This window comes from Pyrgilauda ruficollis, unplaced genomic scaffold (genome assembly GCF_017590135.1).
Source record: "Pyrgilauda ruficollis isolate IOZ18807 unplaced genomic scaffold, ASM1759013v1 scaffold56, whole genome shotgun sequence".
Classification (NCBI taxonomy): Eukaryota; Metazoa; Chordata; class Aves; order Passeriformes; family Passeridae; genus Pyrgilauda; species Pyrgilauda ruficollis.
In genome coordinates this window covers 4,265,701-4,284,210 of record NW_024527266.1, presented here as the reverse complement: position 1 = coordinate 4,284,210, position 18,510 = coordinate 4,265,701, and the positions used below count along the sequence as shown (strand labels likewise).

Genomic DNA, 18,510 nt, shown 5'->3' with positions numbered 1-18,510 from the left:
TCTTTGGCCATGTTGTTTCAAAGCTGAGGATATCTGCATGTTTATGTTAACACTGGGTCTCCTTGTCCTTGGAACGAAATTGCCTCATCAGCAGAGCCCCTTAGGGGATTGCAAGTCTACCCAAGACGTCATCCTCCTCTTATAAAAGGGGGAAAACTGCCAGTTCCAGTGTCTGTGACCTCGTCCTCTCCCCTCCCTTCAGCTTACAGAGCGTCAAGGGGCGGACCTTACTTCTGCAAACTTCACATCTTGCTCTCCCTTGGAGTATTCATTTTTGTCCTCGCAGCAATTTGATCCTGGGCTGTTCCAACTTGCCTGTAGTGAATAAGCAGAGGACTGCATATTGAAAGACTTGAGTTTTCTCACTAGGCACAGTTTTCTGATATAAGGATGAGAATGTCTTGGAAATTTGAATGAGATTAAGGTTGAGAGGTCCTCTTGGATTACATTTTTTCTTTAACATATCTATGCCTATATAAAGAGAAGTCTTTAAGGGCTTGTAACTGTTGAGAAAAGAATCAACATGACACTGCTGGAACCAGAAATGCAGATGACAGCACTCCAATCAGGTACCACTCCAAACATATCCTGTGGTTAATTTTTGCTAGTGAATCATGGTTGCTGAACTGTATAGGAAGTGCCAGGAGGCTGTGTGACTTCAGATAAAGAGAAATCAGAGAACTGTGGTGATTTCATGTGCAGGTTGCAGATGGGTACTTTTTGGATGATAAGTACTGTTCAATTTTAGAGCTTGAAAATTCTCTCTTCTTCCCTTGTTGGTCTCCAGTGTTAAATTTATGTGGCTTATGAAGATGAAAAAACTCCAATCAAAGCTAAGACTTGTTCTAGAGACTTGTTCCTCCACTTAGCTTTTCACTGATTTATGTGTTTTTACTGTTAATTATTTTTCTGATTAAACATATTCTTGTTACTTTGGAGAGATTTAAAATTGTGTAGTTTAGGAAAAACTTGTATTAGAAACTTTCCAATATTTGTTTTATGTCTTGAAAGTCTGTTTCCTTGAGAATGGCAGTGGTTTTTGTTTACATGATTCATTGGTAAGTACTGGGGCCTTCTGGTGATACTGTGCTTACCCCTTAGATAGGTACAGGGTTCCATTTCTCACATGTTAGCCATGCTAGAATGAGAATTATCTATCAATAGGAGCATGAGATACTTCTGTAGGGTGTTTTTATCTGAGGCTCTAGGACATGATGTAGTCATGAAAATAAATATATATATATATATATAGATATGAATGGCCTTTGCTCTGTGGATGGGAACAGAGACTGTAACCTTGGTAAGATTTGACCACAAGCTTGTAGTAGCCTAGGAGTTGGGGTTTGTGTACTCTTAATCTCTTGGGCAGCCTTGTCTGAAAAGCAGCACATAGGTAATGCCACAAGTGTGAAGACAAACTTGTTCCTGAAAGTCAAATGCTTTTTCATTTCCTTAAGTAGTGACTGGGAAAGAGACACATAAAACAATAATTTCTTAGTTTATTTCCCCCCCCCAAAATTGCTGGATTTTGTTTGGTTATTTTCGGTTTGTTTTGTTTTTTTAGGTTTCTTTTCCTGAATTGACCATGTTAGTTTCCCTAACTTAATTTCGTGTATTTTTAAAATATCTCTGAAGGTTTTTTATGTCTATAAAGATTCAGATGTTTGACCTTTATTTTATAGTCCTGACATATTCTTTGTTGTTTAGAGAACCAAAGTATGGTTTTTTGTATCTCCTGTTGTAGATAGGAAAGACAGGCCTAGATCTTATGTAGTGTTTGTCTCAGTTTAGAAGAGGGTTTGTACATAATACATCATCCCTCTAGCTGGACTCTTGCAGTCTGTGACTTTGGAGGTAGGGTGTAGACACTAACAAGGTGTTTGGTATTGAAGAGAATGCATAGGGCTGGATAGTATCTTACCTGGCTTTGTGGGGAAGAAAGCTCTTATGTGAAGGCCTGAAAAAAGATGTTGACTTTAACATGCTTTATTTCTAATAAGGTTTTTAATTCACCCTCCCCCCGCCACCAACAAAGAACAGCCATGAAATGTATATTTCAGGGTTCTTGTAATTGAATTTGTGCATTATATTCTCGGGAAGATGACATAATTAAGGAACATTTGTTAAAATTAGGAAAACTGCCTTCATATTAGTATTGCTTTTTGTCAAAACTGTGTGGTTGTGTTTCTTGTCTCTTCCAAATTATGGTAACTCCTGAGGCTTTCATTTAATTCTGAGGGTGAGAGTTTCTCCCACTAAAGAGTACTTGTATGGGGCTTTTGCTTAAGTCCCCTAACCCTAGTCCTAGATTATGCAGGGGCGTTCTGTAATGTTGAGGCAATTTCCTGGCAAGCTTAGTTTACCTTAATGAGGGATACAGATTTATTGCGCCTCTTCCATCAGCAGCCACTCTCTCCTCTTCTGGATCAACCACTGCTGGAAAAACCTTAAGCAAGAAGTAGGCGAATGTTTACATAAATGGATTCACAAGATTGGTGGGGAAATGGAGTGTGACAACAGGAACATTATAAGTTTAAAAAATTTGTCTTGAATAATGGAAGTGTATTACAAGTTTCTAGATAAGGAAAACAGCTACTTGATGACGAGGCCAATTTGTTCATTTGTAATACTTAGGGACTTCAGATGATGTTGGTCTCTGCTCTTGTTTGGCTTAGCGAGGTAGTTGTGTGTTGGGCAAACTATTTGAGACTTCAGAGGCTGAAATTGGATCTCCTGTCTTTTGAGAGCTAGAATGAGGAAAATGACTTAGCTGAGGAAAGACTTAACTTCTCAAATCTTCTTCATCCTGATGTTCATCTCCAGAAGCCCTACTGGAAAAATGGAAAATGGAAACAGTTGTCCCAGTCAACTCCTCAAAGTTTCCAAACATCCACTGAAGAAATAGGAGAATCATGGCCTAAGCTGGGTAAATAAATGATCCTGGTAGAGTTTACACAGCTTGCACTCCATAGACCAAAAGTTCTTCAAGACCACAGGTCATGAGTGCTTATTTACTGCTTGGTATTGATGGGAGTCCACTCAAGAAGCAGGAGTAGCTGAAGCTGTTGCTGACCCAGGACATAGTGTCTGTATTCCATGTTGGTGGGCATTCCATGTGAAAAGAAGCTCCTTTGATGCTAAAGATGAGAAAACATTCTTAACGTTTTGGAGAAAGAACTGAGGGCGACATTACAACTTTACTCTTCTGGGAGCAGAATAGCTTAAGCAGAGAGAGACTGTTTCTTCAGAACAAAGAATAACTGAAGCAAGAATAATATGAACAGTGAGGTGCATATTGTATTAACCAGAGAAAAGTTAAAAATGCCTGTCAAACTGAAAAAAAAGAGGAGTAAGAAAACCAATGCAGGTGGTGACAGCGGAGGAAGGAAAAAGTAAAAGTGAAAATCAAGGTGAAAAGACATTCCAAAAAAGCAGTAGACCCAGGGGAAAAAAAAAAAAAAAAAAGCAAAAATAAGACCAAAAATGTAACAACTCTATTTGACATCTCATTGGACTACTAAACTTCTTTAAAGAACTGGTGTTACTGATCCAATCATTCAAAAAGCAGACATACACAGTGGGGTGAAATTCCTCATCCAGTTTCAAGTGTGTAGTTTTGGAACCAGCCCTGTGCCAGTTTGTGTGTTTTCATTCTGCTGACAATGAAGCTGATGTGTGATCTGTACCAAGCTCTTAGCAGTGGGAACTCTCTCTTTAGTGTTTTTTTTCTCCAAGAATCACTTGGTCTTTTTTGCTGCCTTGACTCTTTCAGCATCTGAATCATTTGTTTTCTTTATATTTATTTGCTGATTCCAAAAGCTTGCTGTTTCCTTCCCATTATATACTTCAACCTAATCTCCCCATGTAGCCTCTTTTTTTGTTCCCCTGAAACCTTTTTGTTATTTGTTTCATTATCTAATTATCCCATATAGGGATCTTGCAAATTCTTTTGCCGTTGGTCACTTTTCAGTCAGGATATGGACTAAATAGTTTTTGTTGTTATTTGGCTTTGTAACAGACTGGCCACTAAAGGAATGAGCAATGAATATTATGTTTTCTTTTCCTTTTTTTTTTTAATGGAGAGGCAAGAGTGCTAGAAGCATACTTTATTTTGGACACAATCTACAATTTAATAACACTTAAATATTTTTGAACAGCCATATGAGGGACTCATGCAACTGGGGGAAACCTCAGGAGTCTTGGGTGTGCCTCTATATGCAGGTTCTGTGTTTAAATAACAAATACAAACTTTCAAATATACTTTCACTTTCTTTTTAATTTATTTCGTTTTGTCACAATTTCCTTTTTATGGCTTCTAGCAGGTGGCTGGGCAGAGGTGTGCATGTAGTACACATACAGAGGTGCAACCAGCTGGAGAGAAACCCTAAATTTCAGGTTGTTTTTTGCCAACGTTTTGCATGGATGGAGAAGAGTTATGGCCTCTTAGGGTCATGTGGAGTCTAACAGTGCATTGCCAGAATTAATGGATGTTAGCACTTGGACAAATGGCTACTTCTGTTAATGAATTCTATTTCCTTATGGTTTTGCTCTACTTAAAACCTTTGTTTACTGTTCTGGGTAGCTTTGGTTTGTTTCAGTGCACAATAATGTTGTTTGCAGTGTCTTGGTATATATTGAATGTTAACAATTGTCCCATTTCAATCTTCTTTCTGTGAGTATACTGAAAAAAATTAAGATTGTTCAGTGTAGGGTAGTCTATTGAATAGCATCTTTGGGTTTTGATATGTTTGTTTTGTTGACCTGCTGAAAAAAAATCTTAAAGTCTATTAGATATGAAGACAGGTATGCAGACCCAGAAGCAGGTGGTTCTAAACTGTCAGAAGTTTGGTTTAGATGAACAAGAGGGTTTTTTTCCATGCATGCTGAGAGAACAAAAGAAGAGCTGTTTTGAAGTCAGCACTGTAAATGAGCACAGAAATAATTTAGTTCTCTGTAGTGGATAAAACTTGACTTCTGTGGTCTAATTTACTTTGTATCCAGCTGGTTCTGAAAAAGGAATAATTCTTTCAGCTAAAAATTAGTGTTATTTTGAATCAAATGCAAAACTTCCCTCATTTTCTGGGGAAAAGTTGGATTTTTGAGCTACTTTAGCAGATTAGGGATATATTAAATTCAATTTAGAAAAAAATCAGTGCTGATCCCTTAATTCTTTCTTTCAAAACACAACTTCCAGGCTCTTTTTCTTCCCTCTTTACAGGATTTAAGTGCTTTAGGGATGTCAGCTGCTAAACTGCTTTTAAAGGGAAGAAAGGGGACAGACAGCATATCTGTGTATTCTTAGAAGGGATATATCCCCCTCCTCAGCTCTTTCAGGAGTGGCAAATGTCAGAGCTGCAGTTTGTTGTTGGTGTTCTCATTCCTGTTTTAAATAGATTTGAAATTCAGTATTGGCTTTTAGTACATGAGGAATGACCTTTCCTTGATGCAGTAAAATGCTTTCTAACTTCATCTTGTCTTTTTCAAGCATCAGTTACATGGATTTTTTTTTCCTTGCTGTTGTTTCCATTTTCTAATGAGAGGTTTTTGTAGTTGTGAAGTTTTTTGCATTTCATTTTGTTTGAATAGTAGAACTTTTATTTTTCTTCTCTTTTCTTCCTCCCTCCCTCCCTCCCTCCAACTTGGAATTTCAAGATTGCAATGAGCTCTTGAATCAACACAGTTGGGATTTAGGTTTTGGGTGGAGGGTGGAGCTGAGGGGAGAACATTCCTGGCTCTATAGTTTGCATCATCACTACTTTAAAAATAGAACTTTTGATTTCTGTTTGGCATCGATGGCATTTGGAAATGTAACCTTTTGTATCTAGGTAGAAAGTTCCTGGGAAGTGTAAAGAGTTCCCCGGTTACTGGTGCAGCTCCCTGGGTGTGTATATTCTGAGTAGTGATAAAATGACTCTTCACTGGCTTTTAACCAGAATCCTGCATGTGATTCAAAGACTGAACAAAGCTATGTGAGCCTCATCGTCATCATGCAGTGGGAATTCTTTCCGAAGCAGCAAATGGGATGTTCCTGAAGTCAGCTTTAAATATGGAAATTTTTGTGCTGGAGCTACAAACTGCACAAAGTTCTGGGTTGGCTGTTATAAGACGTGGAGAGAGGAGTGCACAGCTGTAAGCTGCACATTAGTGAGTTATTCCATTCATGAAAGATCTGAACATAACCTTTTGCTACCTTTTATCCCTGTGATTAACTATTGAGTAAGCAAATCACAGTGTGATTGTGTTAGCCAAAGCAGAGTTAAAGGATTGTACTGAAACGAAATATATAAAGGATGCTTTTCTTTTTTCTATTTTTTTTGTGTCAAGAATGACAGTATACAATAAAGAGTACTCATTAAAATAATTTAGTTGAGCAGTACCTATTTCTACTGACAACCTTAAACTTAACAAGAAACTCCTGGAACTCTCTTTAACCCTGTAGTAAGTATTTGTTGAAGCATTAAATCATCTTTTGAAAATAATTTTTTTTTCTCCATCTGCTTTGAGAATACTCTGTTTATTCTTTTTATATGGCAAGGGTTACCCTACAGGTTAAAAAAGAGAGAGTAGGAAAACAACCATTCAGGCAGCTTTTTGCCCTTATCCCTTCTGTGAAGTAAGATTAACTTGCAGGGGGACACAGACAGGCTGCACTTGTTCTAAAACAGTAAAGACGTGGTAGACACAAAATGATTATTCACTGACTGCTTTGTCTCATAACCCTTCTTATGGCTTCAGCTTACTTTAAAATCCAGCTTCTGAAAATTAACTTTAGGGGTGTGTGTGTGTGCATTTTAACCAGTTTCCAGTGTACACAGTAAGACTGTCATCATCATACTGCAATTTTTGGTATCATTCACTTTTGTTATTAAAAACAAAACAAATGTTTAAAATGCATGTAAAGTCATGTCAGGTTTTATATGTTGTAACTGCAATCAAAACAGAGTCTTCCTTTCTGTGAAATTAGTGTATTATGTATAATGGGTCTTGTTTAGTTGTTGTCATCATACTCTTTGAGTTACCCACTCACATGATGAATATGAATCAACTTTTCTTTAGGAACATAGTTCAAATGCATTGGAAGAAAGAAGTGAAAGAGGATTACTTTAATTAGGTTCTTATTTGGGGTCTTTAGGCACACTTGTACAGGAATTATTATTGATTTTGTATCTAGGCTCAGATTGATAATTTTTCTTTTTGTGGCTCAGGCAGATCATAGTCATCTTCGTGGCCTGCCACTGATTTAGGCTCTGGATTAATATCTGAGCGTGTGCTGTGCTGAGTCTCTGAACTGGTATGATGATTACAGCACATTCTTTGCCCAAAGGGATGCACTGCAGACACACATCCGTTCTGTCTCCCAGTTACCTGGTGATTCCTTGCTATCCAGTGTTTGCCAGATTTTAGAGATGACTAATGTTTAACAAAGTGCTCAAGTTTCCATGCCTGTGTGATAGCAGAAATTTGCATTAGTGTTTATAATCAGGATTTTTTAAAATAATGGGATCCAAGTCTACATTTTGATTGTAGACATTAAAGAACAATTTTTTTGTGTCTAAGCATCAATGTAAATCAATCCCTAATGTTCTAATGTGTGCCCAGAGCTGTATAGATCAGTGATAGGGATTATAGGTAAGTCTTGAGGTTTTGGGAATGTCTCTGATGTTATTGTTTGATGTTATGTGGAAGCTACTGTAAATAAATTTTTGTAGTAACCTGTTTGCTGTCTGCTTTTACCAGTCTCAAATGACTCCTGCACCACAAAAATGCTTCCAAAACCAAACAAAAAAAACCCCGACAAAAATCCCACCCCAAAATCTGAAGTAATCTACAGCTTCATGTTGCATCTGGATTCTCCTTGCTGCGGAGCTGCCGCACCTCGGTTCAGACTTACAGCACCCTCTGCTGTTCTGACCTTAGGGCTCTTCCAAGGAGAGACTGGCGTTTCTTCCAAATTGTCTTTTTAAATGCAGAGACCTCAGCTGCTTGTCGTGAGTTGGTCTGGTTTTTCATTTGTGGCTAAGGAAACAAGAGCCCTGCTTTATGGGGGCGAAACCAGAATCTTTGCCTTAATAGAAGAAATATTGACCCCCTTTCCCCTCAATTTCTTTGTCAGGAGAATTTTGCTATCAAAATCAATATAGAAAACTGGTTTAATTACATTGGCACAGCTCCCTTTTGTGATTAACCTTAGTGTGGTTTAAGAATGCTGTCTAATGTAGCAATAGTTTAGGTAGGTAAGAGTCAAGAAGCGATGGAACTGGAATTACTCTTCAGGGCTGCGGAGCCCCCTCCTCTGCTGCTGCAAGTAATCCTGTCATATAGTCCTCTACAAAAAGTTATTGAGCACTACTTTAAAAAGTGTTAGATTTCACACTCATGTTGGACAGCTGTCCTAGAATTTCTCTCTTTGGTTAAGTCTTCTTATTTTCAATATTAAATGTGTCGGTGGGTTTCAGTGCAAATAACTCCTCGTAGTTTAACTGATGCAAACCTTAGTGCAGGCAAAATATTCTCCCTAGAAGAAGCTCCATCTACTTAAAATATTCTTAAAGTAGGCAAGTGCTAAAATAGTATCTGCTAATGTGACCTGCTTAATGTTTTTTTTTTGTATCTTTCTGTAGTGATGCTTATTTTAAATCAGATCTTCTATGTAGTGTTAATGATGCTTCCCAGGCATTATGCACAGCATTGGATCCCCAACAGGATATGAACCTATTTAATTAACCCGTGAGAAAAGTAGGTTGAGAAATGTATTTGTAGTTCTTTTTTGTCTTCCATTTTCTTTGCCCTGCTTGTTTTTCCTCAAAAAAGAGTATATTCCAAATAAAGAAGCTGCAGCTTCCAGTGAAGCACAAGCAGGCTTGATCAGTCTGTAATCACAAGTGACCTTGAAGAGTGTTTTGCTTTCTTTTTTTTTTTTTTTTTTTTTTTTTTAATTTTGCTGGAGATACTCTGGTTGAAGCTCTTGTTCCTTGTCTGTGTTTTTCAGTATTTGAGATTTGGACTTTGTGTTCACTGATGTCAACTCAAATATATGCCTTTTAAAAATATATTGAGTGTTTTTGATTTATTAAAGTTACTATGTGACACTGAGGTACCACTGATGAGAAATTGCAACTTGAAAAACATTTGCTTCAGAAAGTACCTTGAGCTTGACTTACTGCAAAACATTCCCTGAGCTTAGAGTCTTCAATGTTCTTTCACTAAAAACTGAAATAAAAAGAAAACGTTTCAGTATACCTTTGCTGATTTCATGTTACCTCTGAATAAGTAAGAACAAGATCCAGATTAGTAGACTCCTTTTGGAAAAACCACTGTTGCTAATCTTACCTTGAAAATTGAGAGATTAATGAGAGTCTGGAATATGTATGAAAAGTGGTCTCTAAGGCAGGAAAATTTCAGCCCATCTAACAGTCAAAGCATCTTTTAAGTTAAAGCTAGAAAGTTATTGGCAACTTTAAATGGTCCAGAAAAGAACAGCAATTTGAAACAGACTTGCAGTGCTCTACAGAATTTAACATTTGTTTGCTGTTTAGTTTATTATGATTTCTATATAGTGCACAACATACAATCTCCATTCTGGGATTTTAAAAAATTTGTTGTTCTTATGATTATTTTTCTTCTTCTCTTTGTACTGGGCTTTTGCATTATGGTGACAGACAAAGTGGCTGCATATAATAAGAGACTGCTCCACTCCTCCCAGCTTTCCTTGGAGAGAGGCAGTCACTGTTTGCTGTGGTTGTTGATTTAGTGCCTGGGAAGAATGAGGTTTTTTTGGACCCCTTCCTCATCTCTCTCTTGCTAAGGGAGCCTGCGTCATTGAGAAATGTTTAACCTTCTGGCCCTGAAGCAGGACTGGAAACTTTGCTGCAAAATCTAGAAGCTAAAACTGGATCTTGCAAATGTTATTTATGTGAGCTGCTCTTTCCTTTGATTTAATTGGGACAGGAGATTGCAGAGCTTGATTTAGAATTTTGAGTAGCATCTAATTTGGAGAGTTAGCAGGGGGGAAAATAATTTCTTTAGTGAAAAATGGTGAGTAACTGATTTAGGGAAAGAAGAGAGAAGAACTGGGAGCAGAAAACAGAAAAGTGTGGGAGGACTTAGTGGAGAAAAATGTCCTAAGATCATAATTCTGGCATTGTCAAGTACTTGAGTACTTCTTTCTAACTTGTATCAGGAGGCTGGCTGTGTGTAGTTTTATTCCTGTAACAGCAGTTGGTTTTGGAGAGCCAGGGGCCTAAATTGTGGTGGGAACCTAATTTCCAGGGGGTTGATTTAATAGCAGATACTGCTTCTTGTGTATGTCTTATTTTCCCAGACTGCCCACTTTTTCCTTCTGCCTCCTCCCCCATCCTGGACCATGAGGGTTCTTCTAACACTTCTGCAGAATTTCCAGATGTCTGGCTGCCCTGCTGCAACTTCACTCCACTAACCGAGAGGGAAGAAGACATTCAGAAATCCCAAACATTTCTGCAGCATAATCATAATAAATCTGACATATCATGAAACTGTTGTACTTGTGCTAATTAAGTGTCTAGTGTGCTTGTAGTACAAAGAGTAATCCTGATGTGCCCACAGAGTGTTGATTTTATTTCACATGCTCTGGCTGTCTATACGCAGCACATGCCTGTATGTTTATCTTCAAGATATTCCAAACAGAAATGTGGCAGCTCTGTCTCTTGGGACCCAATATCTTTATGGTAAACTAAAATAAAGAAACTAAATTGAAACAAAAATTAAGAAGCTTGTCTCAAGGGTGAAATAACACAAAACAGTTTAAATTATTTGTCCCAATGATTTGTTGTGAGCAGTGGAAGGGAGGGGAAGGGGTTGTACTTTCCTTCACTCCTCTTTTGTAGCAGCAGTAGCAGCTCAGTGCACCTGCTGCTTAGCCCCAGCTAGCTTGGACAACTGGACTTTCTTGTGAGGAGTCTTAATTCACTTTTGAAAACAAAGCCATTAAAACCCCCTCACTTTTCTGATAGATCAGTGACTTTAATTAACTCACTGAACTTTTTTATTAAACCTAGGGCTCTCAAAAAGAAGGAATGATAAGAGCATAATGCCAGATTATTTCATGTGGCTTGGGTAATAGCACTTCAACTCTGTACTGAACAGTGAAGCTGAGGAAGCAGATAAACAGTTTCAACTCTGAAATTGTATGTAGGGTGAGAAAACTACTGCATTCTAGGTCATGGAGCCTATAAATGGTGGCAGTGGCTGGGTAGTAAGTCCAAGAGACAGAAAAGATGGGCCAGCAAAGAATAATATACAGTGCATGATAGACTCAAAATATTAAGAATGAAATTAGAAGTGAGTGATTCTTAGGAGAATATTAAAAATATGAGCATTTCCCCAGTATGAGGTTTGCCATGTTAGAATTTGCTTTGATTTTACTCTGAGGTTACCTATTTATGAACAGACAAACAAGTCTCTGGAAAAAGGGTGGTTACACATCTCTCACAGAATGGTTGAAGCTGGAATGTTGCCTTCCCCAGCCCCCCTGCTCAAGCAGGTTCCCCTAGAGCCAGTTGCCTAGGACTGTGTTCAGATGGCTTTTGAATATCTCCATAGATGGAGTCTGGCTCTGTGCTCTTTGTACCTTTGTACCTTTCCTTCAGGTTTTTAGATGGATAAGCTCTGTATTATGGCCATGGCTCTCCTGTACTGGGGACCTCAGAGCTTGAGCCAGCACTCCAGGGGTGGCCTCACCAGGGCTGAGCAGAGTAGGATCACCTCCCATGATCTGCTGGGAGCTACTGCAGCCAAGGATGCCTTCCTTACCCTTCTTCGTCCTAGGGCACATGGCTGTATCATGCTCAACTTGGTGTCCTTTTCTGCCAAACTGCTTTGCAGCCGCTGAGCCCCCAGCGTGTGCTGCTGCACCCTCCTGGCCCAGCCAGTCAGTTTTCAGTCCACCTCAGTCTCCTCATCAGGCTCAGACTTACTTCATCAGCTTCTCTGGGAGGGTCTTGAGGAGGCAGTGTCAAAGCCTCACTGTGTCAGGACAGACAGGCAGACAGTACCCATTGCTCTCCTCTCTTGCACCAGGTCTGTCTCTGCACGCTGTAGCTTAAACCTAAAGACAGATTTGCTGTCGTGCCCAGGGAAAAATATTTTCTGATAGGAGAGAATTGTGAGTTCATAGTCAGTTCTGGCCTTACTATAGCATAGTTGCTAAAAGTAAGCATATGGCAATGTCTGTTATGTTAAAATTGGTTTTGTTCTAAAGAGTTTGTTCACAAGTGACTTCTGTTGAGCCGGCTGTTAGATGTACTGGCAGCGAGCAGCCACGTTCTGCCAGATCATAACAACTGGCAGCCATCTAAAAAACGTATCTTTTCCCTTTGCATGTTTGTCTCTTCAATTAGATCCTCCACGTGTTTGCTTTTATGCAGTCCCACCTTAATGGTCTCTCTCTTGTGTCTGGATTCATAAAGTAGATCCAGTAGCCAAGGAAGGGAGGATATGTGGATTTCTAATTCCCGTTCTGACACACAGACTCTGTGTTATATGTAAATCTGTCTGCTTGTGTTAACCTAGTTTATCCATCCAAATTGTTTTGGTTTTTTTTAAAATAGATTTGAATTTATTAGAATGCATAAATGTGAGGTTGTGACTGATACGTTCTGGTAACTTATACCAAAGCAAGAAGGGAAGATCTTAAAGAGGTGTGAGGCAGCTAATGGAAAATTGTGACTGAAGAGACTTCTCTGCATATTGTTTCAGGTGAACTTACAGATTTAGGAGGAGGCAAGCAGAACAAAAGCTGATGTCTGAATCAAAACATCATGTTCCAAGCACACTTTTCTTTACACTTATAAGCACTTAGGCTATGTGCCTTCCAATGCTTTTAGGCCGGTTGGTGATTTAAACTCCGAATATTTGGCAGGTTTTGCTGGGGAGAGGATACACCCTCACAGATACTTGCCTTTTTTCTTTGCTTTCATGGCTGACATTACCAGAAATCCTGAACATGAGATAAAATTTGTGTTAAGAGTAATCATGTGCCTTGCAAAGGAGGCCTGTATCTTTGTCCCCTCTTCCTTTAGATAAAGGAAAGTAAAGCTGTGGTTTGGTTGATTCAGCATAGGATTCACTTAAAAATGTAGTCTATGGAGAAGGAATGGTAGTACTGTCAGAACTGCATCTTCCTACAGTGATAGGCAAGTGAGTCCCATGAAAGCATTAAAGGACTTCTTCCACCATAACATGACAAGAATATTTTTCTTACTAATCAAAAGCTGAGTAATTTAGCAGCATCGAGGTAAAAACTATCCCAAATCTAGTCTAAAATTCTCTGCTTTTTGAGATTTGTGCTTTATGTTTCACTTAAGGTCTGAAAGGTATGCATGTGTGGAGGGGGGATGAATCCATACAAGACCCTGGAAGTTCTTTCCAGGATCAGTGTGTTCATATCATGAGTTTAACCATGTCATGGTTGTGTGCCTTGACATTGTCTCAGGCTCATTTTGTGTTGTAGCTATAGATTACAAAAACTCCAACACACTATACATTTTTATAATGGAAACAAATTCAGTTGTTGAAGCCACCATGAGAGCTTGAGATTGGCAGTGATATATCCAGGGAATAGCTGAATTCAGCACTGAAGGAGGAGTTTGAGCATTTGATGTTGGAAGTGATTTATAGATTTTTGGCAGTGCAAGAACTATACATTATACATTATAAAGAGAAATTTATTTCCTATCTCAAATAATCCTGACAATGGCAGTTTTCTACTGTGAGGTGAGATGAGCATCCATGACGAGGGAAAAGGAGGCCACTGCTTTTGCTGGCAGCTGACCACTGAATTGGTTTAGAGGTGTCATAAAACTTGGGTCTCCTACTTTACCTTAACCAAGCCTCTCCTATTACCTGATTGTGATAAAGGACTTCAGCCACTTTCAGAGAAAACGTTAAGAGTCAAAAAACCCCACATCTAAAATTATTAGGGTTGGCTACTAACTTATTAAATGAATGGGATGGTTTATGGTCTTTTTAGAATTATATCTCCATTAGTAAGTTGTGAAAAAACCTCTGCAACCATAAGGAAAAGATAACCTTTAATAACAATCTAGATTCTGAGATTGCAATTCTGTATCAGGTTAACCAAGAATAATGGTCACATTAAGCCTCAACAGTGTTGTTACTGCCCATGTAAGCAGTGTGTTTGGAGAAGGAAGTAGCGTTCTGGCCAAAAGTCAGTCCTGTAATGAAGGTTTACCTAGTAGCAATTCTGCTAGTATAAGCTGAGAAGTAAATGAAGGGTTTGCTAATCCTTCCACAAGCAGTGTGTGAACACAGAGTACAGCCTGGCTGTTTCCTCTCTTGTTTAGGTACTTTAAAAATAGACTGCGTTTTCCAAGTGTTTGCAGGTAACCTTCTTTTGCAGTAAGTGCAGTAAGTATGAGGGTTTCACAGAGAAGAAACCTTTTCTTGCTTTGTTTAAAGGATGTGGGAGAGAGAAGTGCAGGATAGCTTTTGCTCAACAACCACAGAATTAGTGACATAACTTTTCAAACTCTTAGACATGCCTTAATATGAGGGGAAGGGTATCTTCCTCCTGTCATTTCCCAGTTACTCCCTCCTAAAACCAATTTACTGTTTTAAGACAAATTCAAATTGCTTCCTTTTCCACTCTATCCCGCTCACTAACCCCCTTGGTCTGGCAGCCAGAACTTCCTCTGTTTTTCTGCTCTCGAGAGCAAAACCAAATGTTTTGGACTTCGCCGTTTTCACTTGTTCATAGTGGTTTAAATTAAAGTCTGGAATATCTGTGAGAGGAAATGTTTTGAAATGTTTTGAAAAGTCTTGTGCTCAGTGTTCTCCCCTGGTCACAGTGTATACTCACATGTCAGTGCTGTTCACTTAAGAGTTGGACTTGATGCTCTTGTGGGTTCCTTCCAACTCAGTATTCTGTGTCATTCTGTGTGTGTGATTTCTGCAGCCTCTGAGTGTTCCTGCTTGTGGGCAGTGGTGGGGAAATGCACATCTGCACCTGTGTGAGCACATCTGCCTACCCCTGGAGAAGTTGAAATTATCTGGGGAGCATGTGGGTGAATTAGCAGTTTAACTGTAGGCAGGAAGGCTGATAAGAACAATTTTAACTTGAACCTTGAGTGACTGTCTCTGGCTTGAAACCTCTGACTCTTTTATAACAAGTAAACTATTGCTCTTAAGTAAGAGCAAGGAACTGTTACTTCCTTTGGTCTGAGTAATTATTTTAGAGCAAGATGGGTAATAGCTGAACTAAAGGAATATATGGAATTCTGTTGTGATTCCAGCTGGAGCAGCTCTCAGTTAAGGCCCTGCACTGGAGATAGTCACCCCACATTTGAGATGTGGTTCTTGATGTGTGAGCTCTCACTGTGAAGCTCGTTGGCTTAGCCAAGGTAATTTGAGCTAATCTTTCTAACTTTGCACTGGAACAGAGTGAGAGCATTCATACAACCAGTTCTGGGGGCTCACAACGGGGTGGTAACTTGAAGAAGGGCTAGTAACTTTGAACTATAAAGAGGTATGCAACAGTGTTTGCATCTAACCAGAAGTTATCAACCAAAATGGTAAAAATAACAAATAAGATGTGCTTGGATATGTGTTTTTCATTTACTTGCTTGTTTTTGTTTGGCTTATATGCACAGTGGGCTGTAGTTGTTTGGGAACTGGTTGTAAAATTTCTTTCTCTTAATCCCTCTGCTTTTGTTCTACCCTCTACTGTGAAGTTTTCTGTCATGGACAGAGTCCTTCCACTGCTTTGGTCAGAGAAATCCAGCATTTCTTCTTCTCTGGGCTCAAAATCTCTCCTTGGGCAGCACCTTTTTGTAGTCAAGGAGTGTATATATAGCTTTTTAGAGCACGGAATTGACAGAACTGCTGTCAGTGGTTTTCTGAAGAAAATCCATCTAAATTAACCAACTTGTCTTTAAACATTGCACCATTTTCTTTGGCCATATAGGTGACACCTTCTGAGCAGATGTTACCCTCATGTAGTAGTATCAGGAGCATGTGCTGCATAGTGCTTTTGTTTGCACATGATCTAGAGTATTACAGACCTCTGGACCATTTCCTTCTCTTTATCACACCCAGCCTGCTCAGTGCAGTGGGTCCTGGAGGGAGGGAGGAGGAGAGGCAGGTCCATAAGTGAACCAACATCTTTGCTTCCCTTCCTCTCTCTTTTCCCTCTTTTCAGCCCTTGTAGCAATATTTCTGGAGTCTCTTTGCAGTACTGACATCTGAGCTCCTGATCTAGGGAGGGGAGAGGTGGGAAAATCAAAAGTTTTGGCTTTGTTGTGGCACACTTTGCTCCTCAGGTCTGCAGAGCCTGGGAGAGAGGCAAGGCTGAGTTACTCATTGTTAGCAGAGGGGGATGGGATTGCTGCTGCTGCCTTTCCACACCTCACTTACCATGTTGACTTGCATTGCTGGTTGGAAACTGCTTATCTATGGAGTTAATCAAATGCAGATCAGAGTTGCATTCCTTGGGCTCAACTGATTCTTCTTGGTCCAGTGTTTTGCAGATAGGGATCGAGGATTTCATGTGCTTTGTGTTTTCAGGGAAAGGCAAACTGACATCTTGGCTGAATCCCAAGGAATGGAGTGGGTGGCAGAGTTTATATATGGGCTGGGGGTTGATTTGGCTCTGGCTGCTGTGTAAAGTTCACTTTGACAGCTGAAAGATGCAGAGAGAAGCACTTTCAGAATTAGAGACAGTGAGGTAATGAGAAAGTGACATAGGAAAGGAAGTGGAGGGGGGGAGGTGGGGGGAAGGGAGGGCTCAAAACTCGCCTTGACATCATCTGATAGGTTTTCCACCCTGTGCAGCAGCTATTTTTATGCTTTCAATTCGCAGTAATTACAGCTCAATGACAGCCAGCTTGCCAAAAGCAGGGGTGGTGGTATATCCCAGAGTGGGTTGGAGGACTGAAGAGCTGCTCAAAAGCTACAACAAAAGTCCAGGTTCCCGGGCATGATTCCTGGTGCTGTGACCTATTTTTACATCTGCATGGTGGTTTAGCTTTGGCTACCTGTCATGTCTAGGAGTTTTCTCAATGCTGAATGGCAGCGCTAGCTGTCACCAGCTGGTTGAAAATATAAGAGTAGGTAAATTTCAGGGTCTTCCTGAGAACTGGAGAAACAAAAGTGTGCGGTGCTCCCAGCCTCGCTTTTCTTCCTCTTCCTAAAGGTCATTGTTGGTGGGAGGCATTGTTGGTGGATCCTGGGAATATCCACAGCGAACTCACATTACATAGATGTGATCCCTAGCTGAGAAATAAGCAACACAAGTGTCAGTGTGCAGTCTGTATTTATTTTGAAATATAAAATGAATTGAGTTGTAAGACATCAAAGCTTCACAGTGATGTAGTGCAGCATTCTATTATTTTCCCAGCTTTTGTCTACTTGCTAGAAATCTCAATCAGATCTTCAAATGTGGTGGGCTCATACTTCTCTCTTAGGATTTATCTGGCTTAGACCTTGGCTGAGATCTCTCTCGTGTTGCCTGTGTAAGTTTTTAGCAGTGCATTGTTTATATTTCATCACTAAATTATGTGCGTGCATCATTGCAGGCGTTGAGTCCTGTGAGAACGTTATTGTTGGGGGAAAGAGGAGAACCTGCATTGAACTGCAGAGAGGACTGGAGGTGAAAGGAGGAGAAAAATGCACATTTGAAGGTGGTGATGGAGATTAGGAATACATTTTCTATCTGTTTAATAATTTGAATTTAAAAATGCAGTATTTTTTGGGGGAAATAAACTAATGATGCAGTTTTGTGTTACAGCTGAGCTCATCTAAGGTCTGCTCTGTGTTAAGATTGGTGTGGCCCCTCTCTCCCTTCCCCTGGCTTTTGAAGATAGAAAGGTACAAGAAATTAATTCATTAAATTTGTGTGTATTTGAGGTACCACTACCTACTCATTACTTTGAGTGGTACCTGAAATGCAAGTGCTGCATTCCATGCCCTCCAGGCCTCAGAAGGAGCAGCAGTATCCATGCAAGCCTGTGTGCTCCTGATGCAGCATCTTGAGTAAGAATACATCCACATATTCTGTGTCTTTTTTCACACTTGAAAGTCAAAGGATGTACAGCTCAATTCATGTCTCATGGATAGATTATGAAAACTGGGCCTCATGTTTTTCAGGTGAGAAATCTGTGGCAAATACTTAGGTGCCCTTGGTAAAGGTGATTGTTTTGCCAACAGCACTTCTGCCAATTCCAGGGTAAAAGTTGTGCAAGACACTGAATGTTGGGTGTGCATTAGTGGGGTTGATCCTACTTTTCTGGAGTGGTTAAGCAACTGAAACTGTTGTTGGAATTCTAGCTCTGCTGTGAAATGGGTTTTCCAATCTACCCTGCTAATTTCCAGAGTAACTGTCAGAGTCACTTGTTCTTACAGTGCATTGATATTTCTGTCCATGTGATTGCTGATCAGACTTTCACATCTCTTACCAGTACATCAGGATCCACTAAACAAATCAAACTTTAAAAAACTTTTTTTATGTTTATAAACAAG

At 39.6% G+C, this 18,510-nt stretch overlaps 1 protein-coding gene and 1 long non-coding RNA gene across 2 annotated transcripts in view; both read left to right on the top strand.

Annotated features, from left to right (window-relative positions):
- Nucleotides 1-273: 273 nt before the first annotated feature.
- Nucleotides 274-18,510, top strand: part of MRTFA (myocardin related transcription factor A) — a 68,755-nt gene continuing 50,518 nt past the window's right edge. Inside the window, exon 1 of the mRNA XM_041481747.1 lies at nt 274-569. Coding sequence (XP_041337681.1) covers nt 524-569 — 46 coding nt within the window. The 5' untranslated portion in view covers nt 274-523. The remainder of the gene's footprint in view (nt 570-18,510) is intronic.
- Nucleotides 5,860-10,511, top strand: LOC121361238. The gene is made up of 2 exons (XR_005956315.1): nt 5,860-6,144; nt 10,322-10,511. It is a non-coding gene; the product is annotated as an uncharacterized LOC121361238 (long non-coding RNA).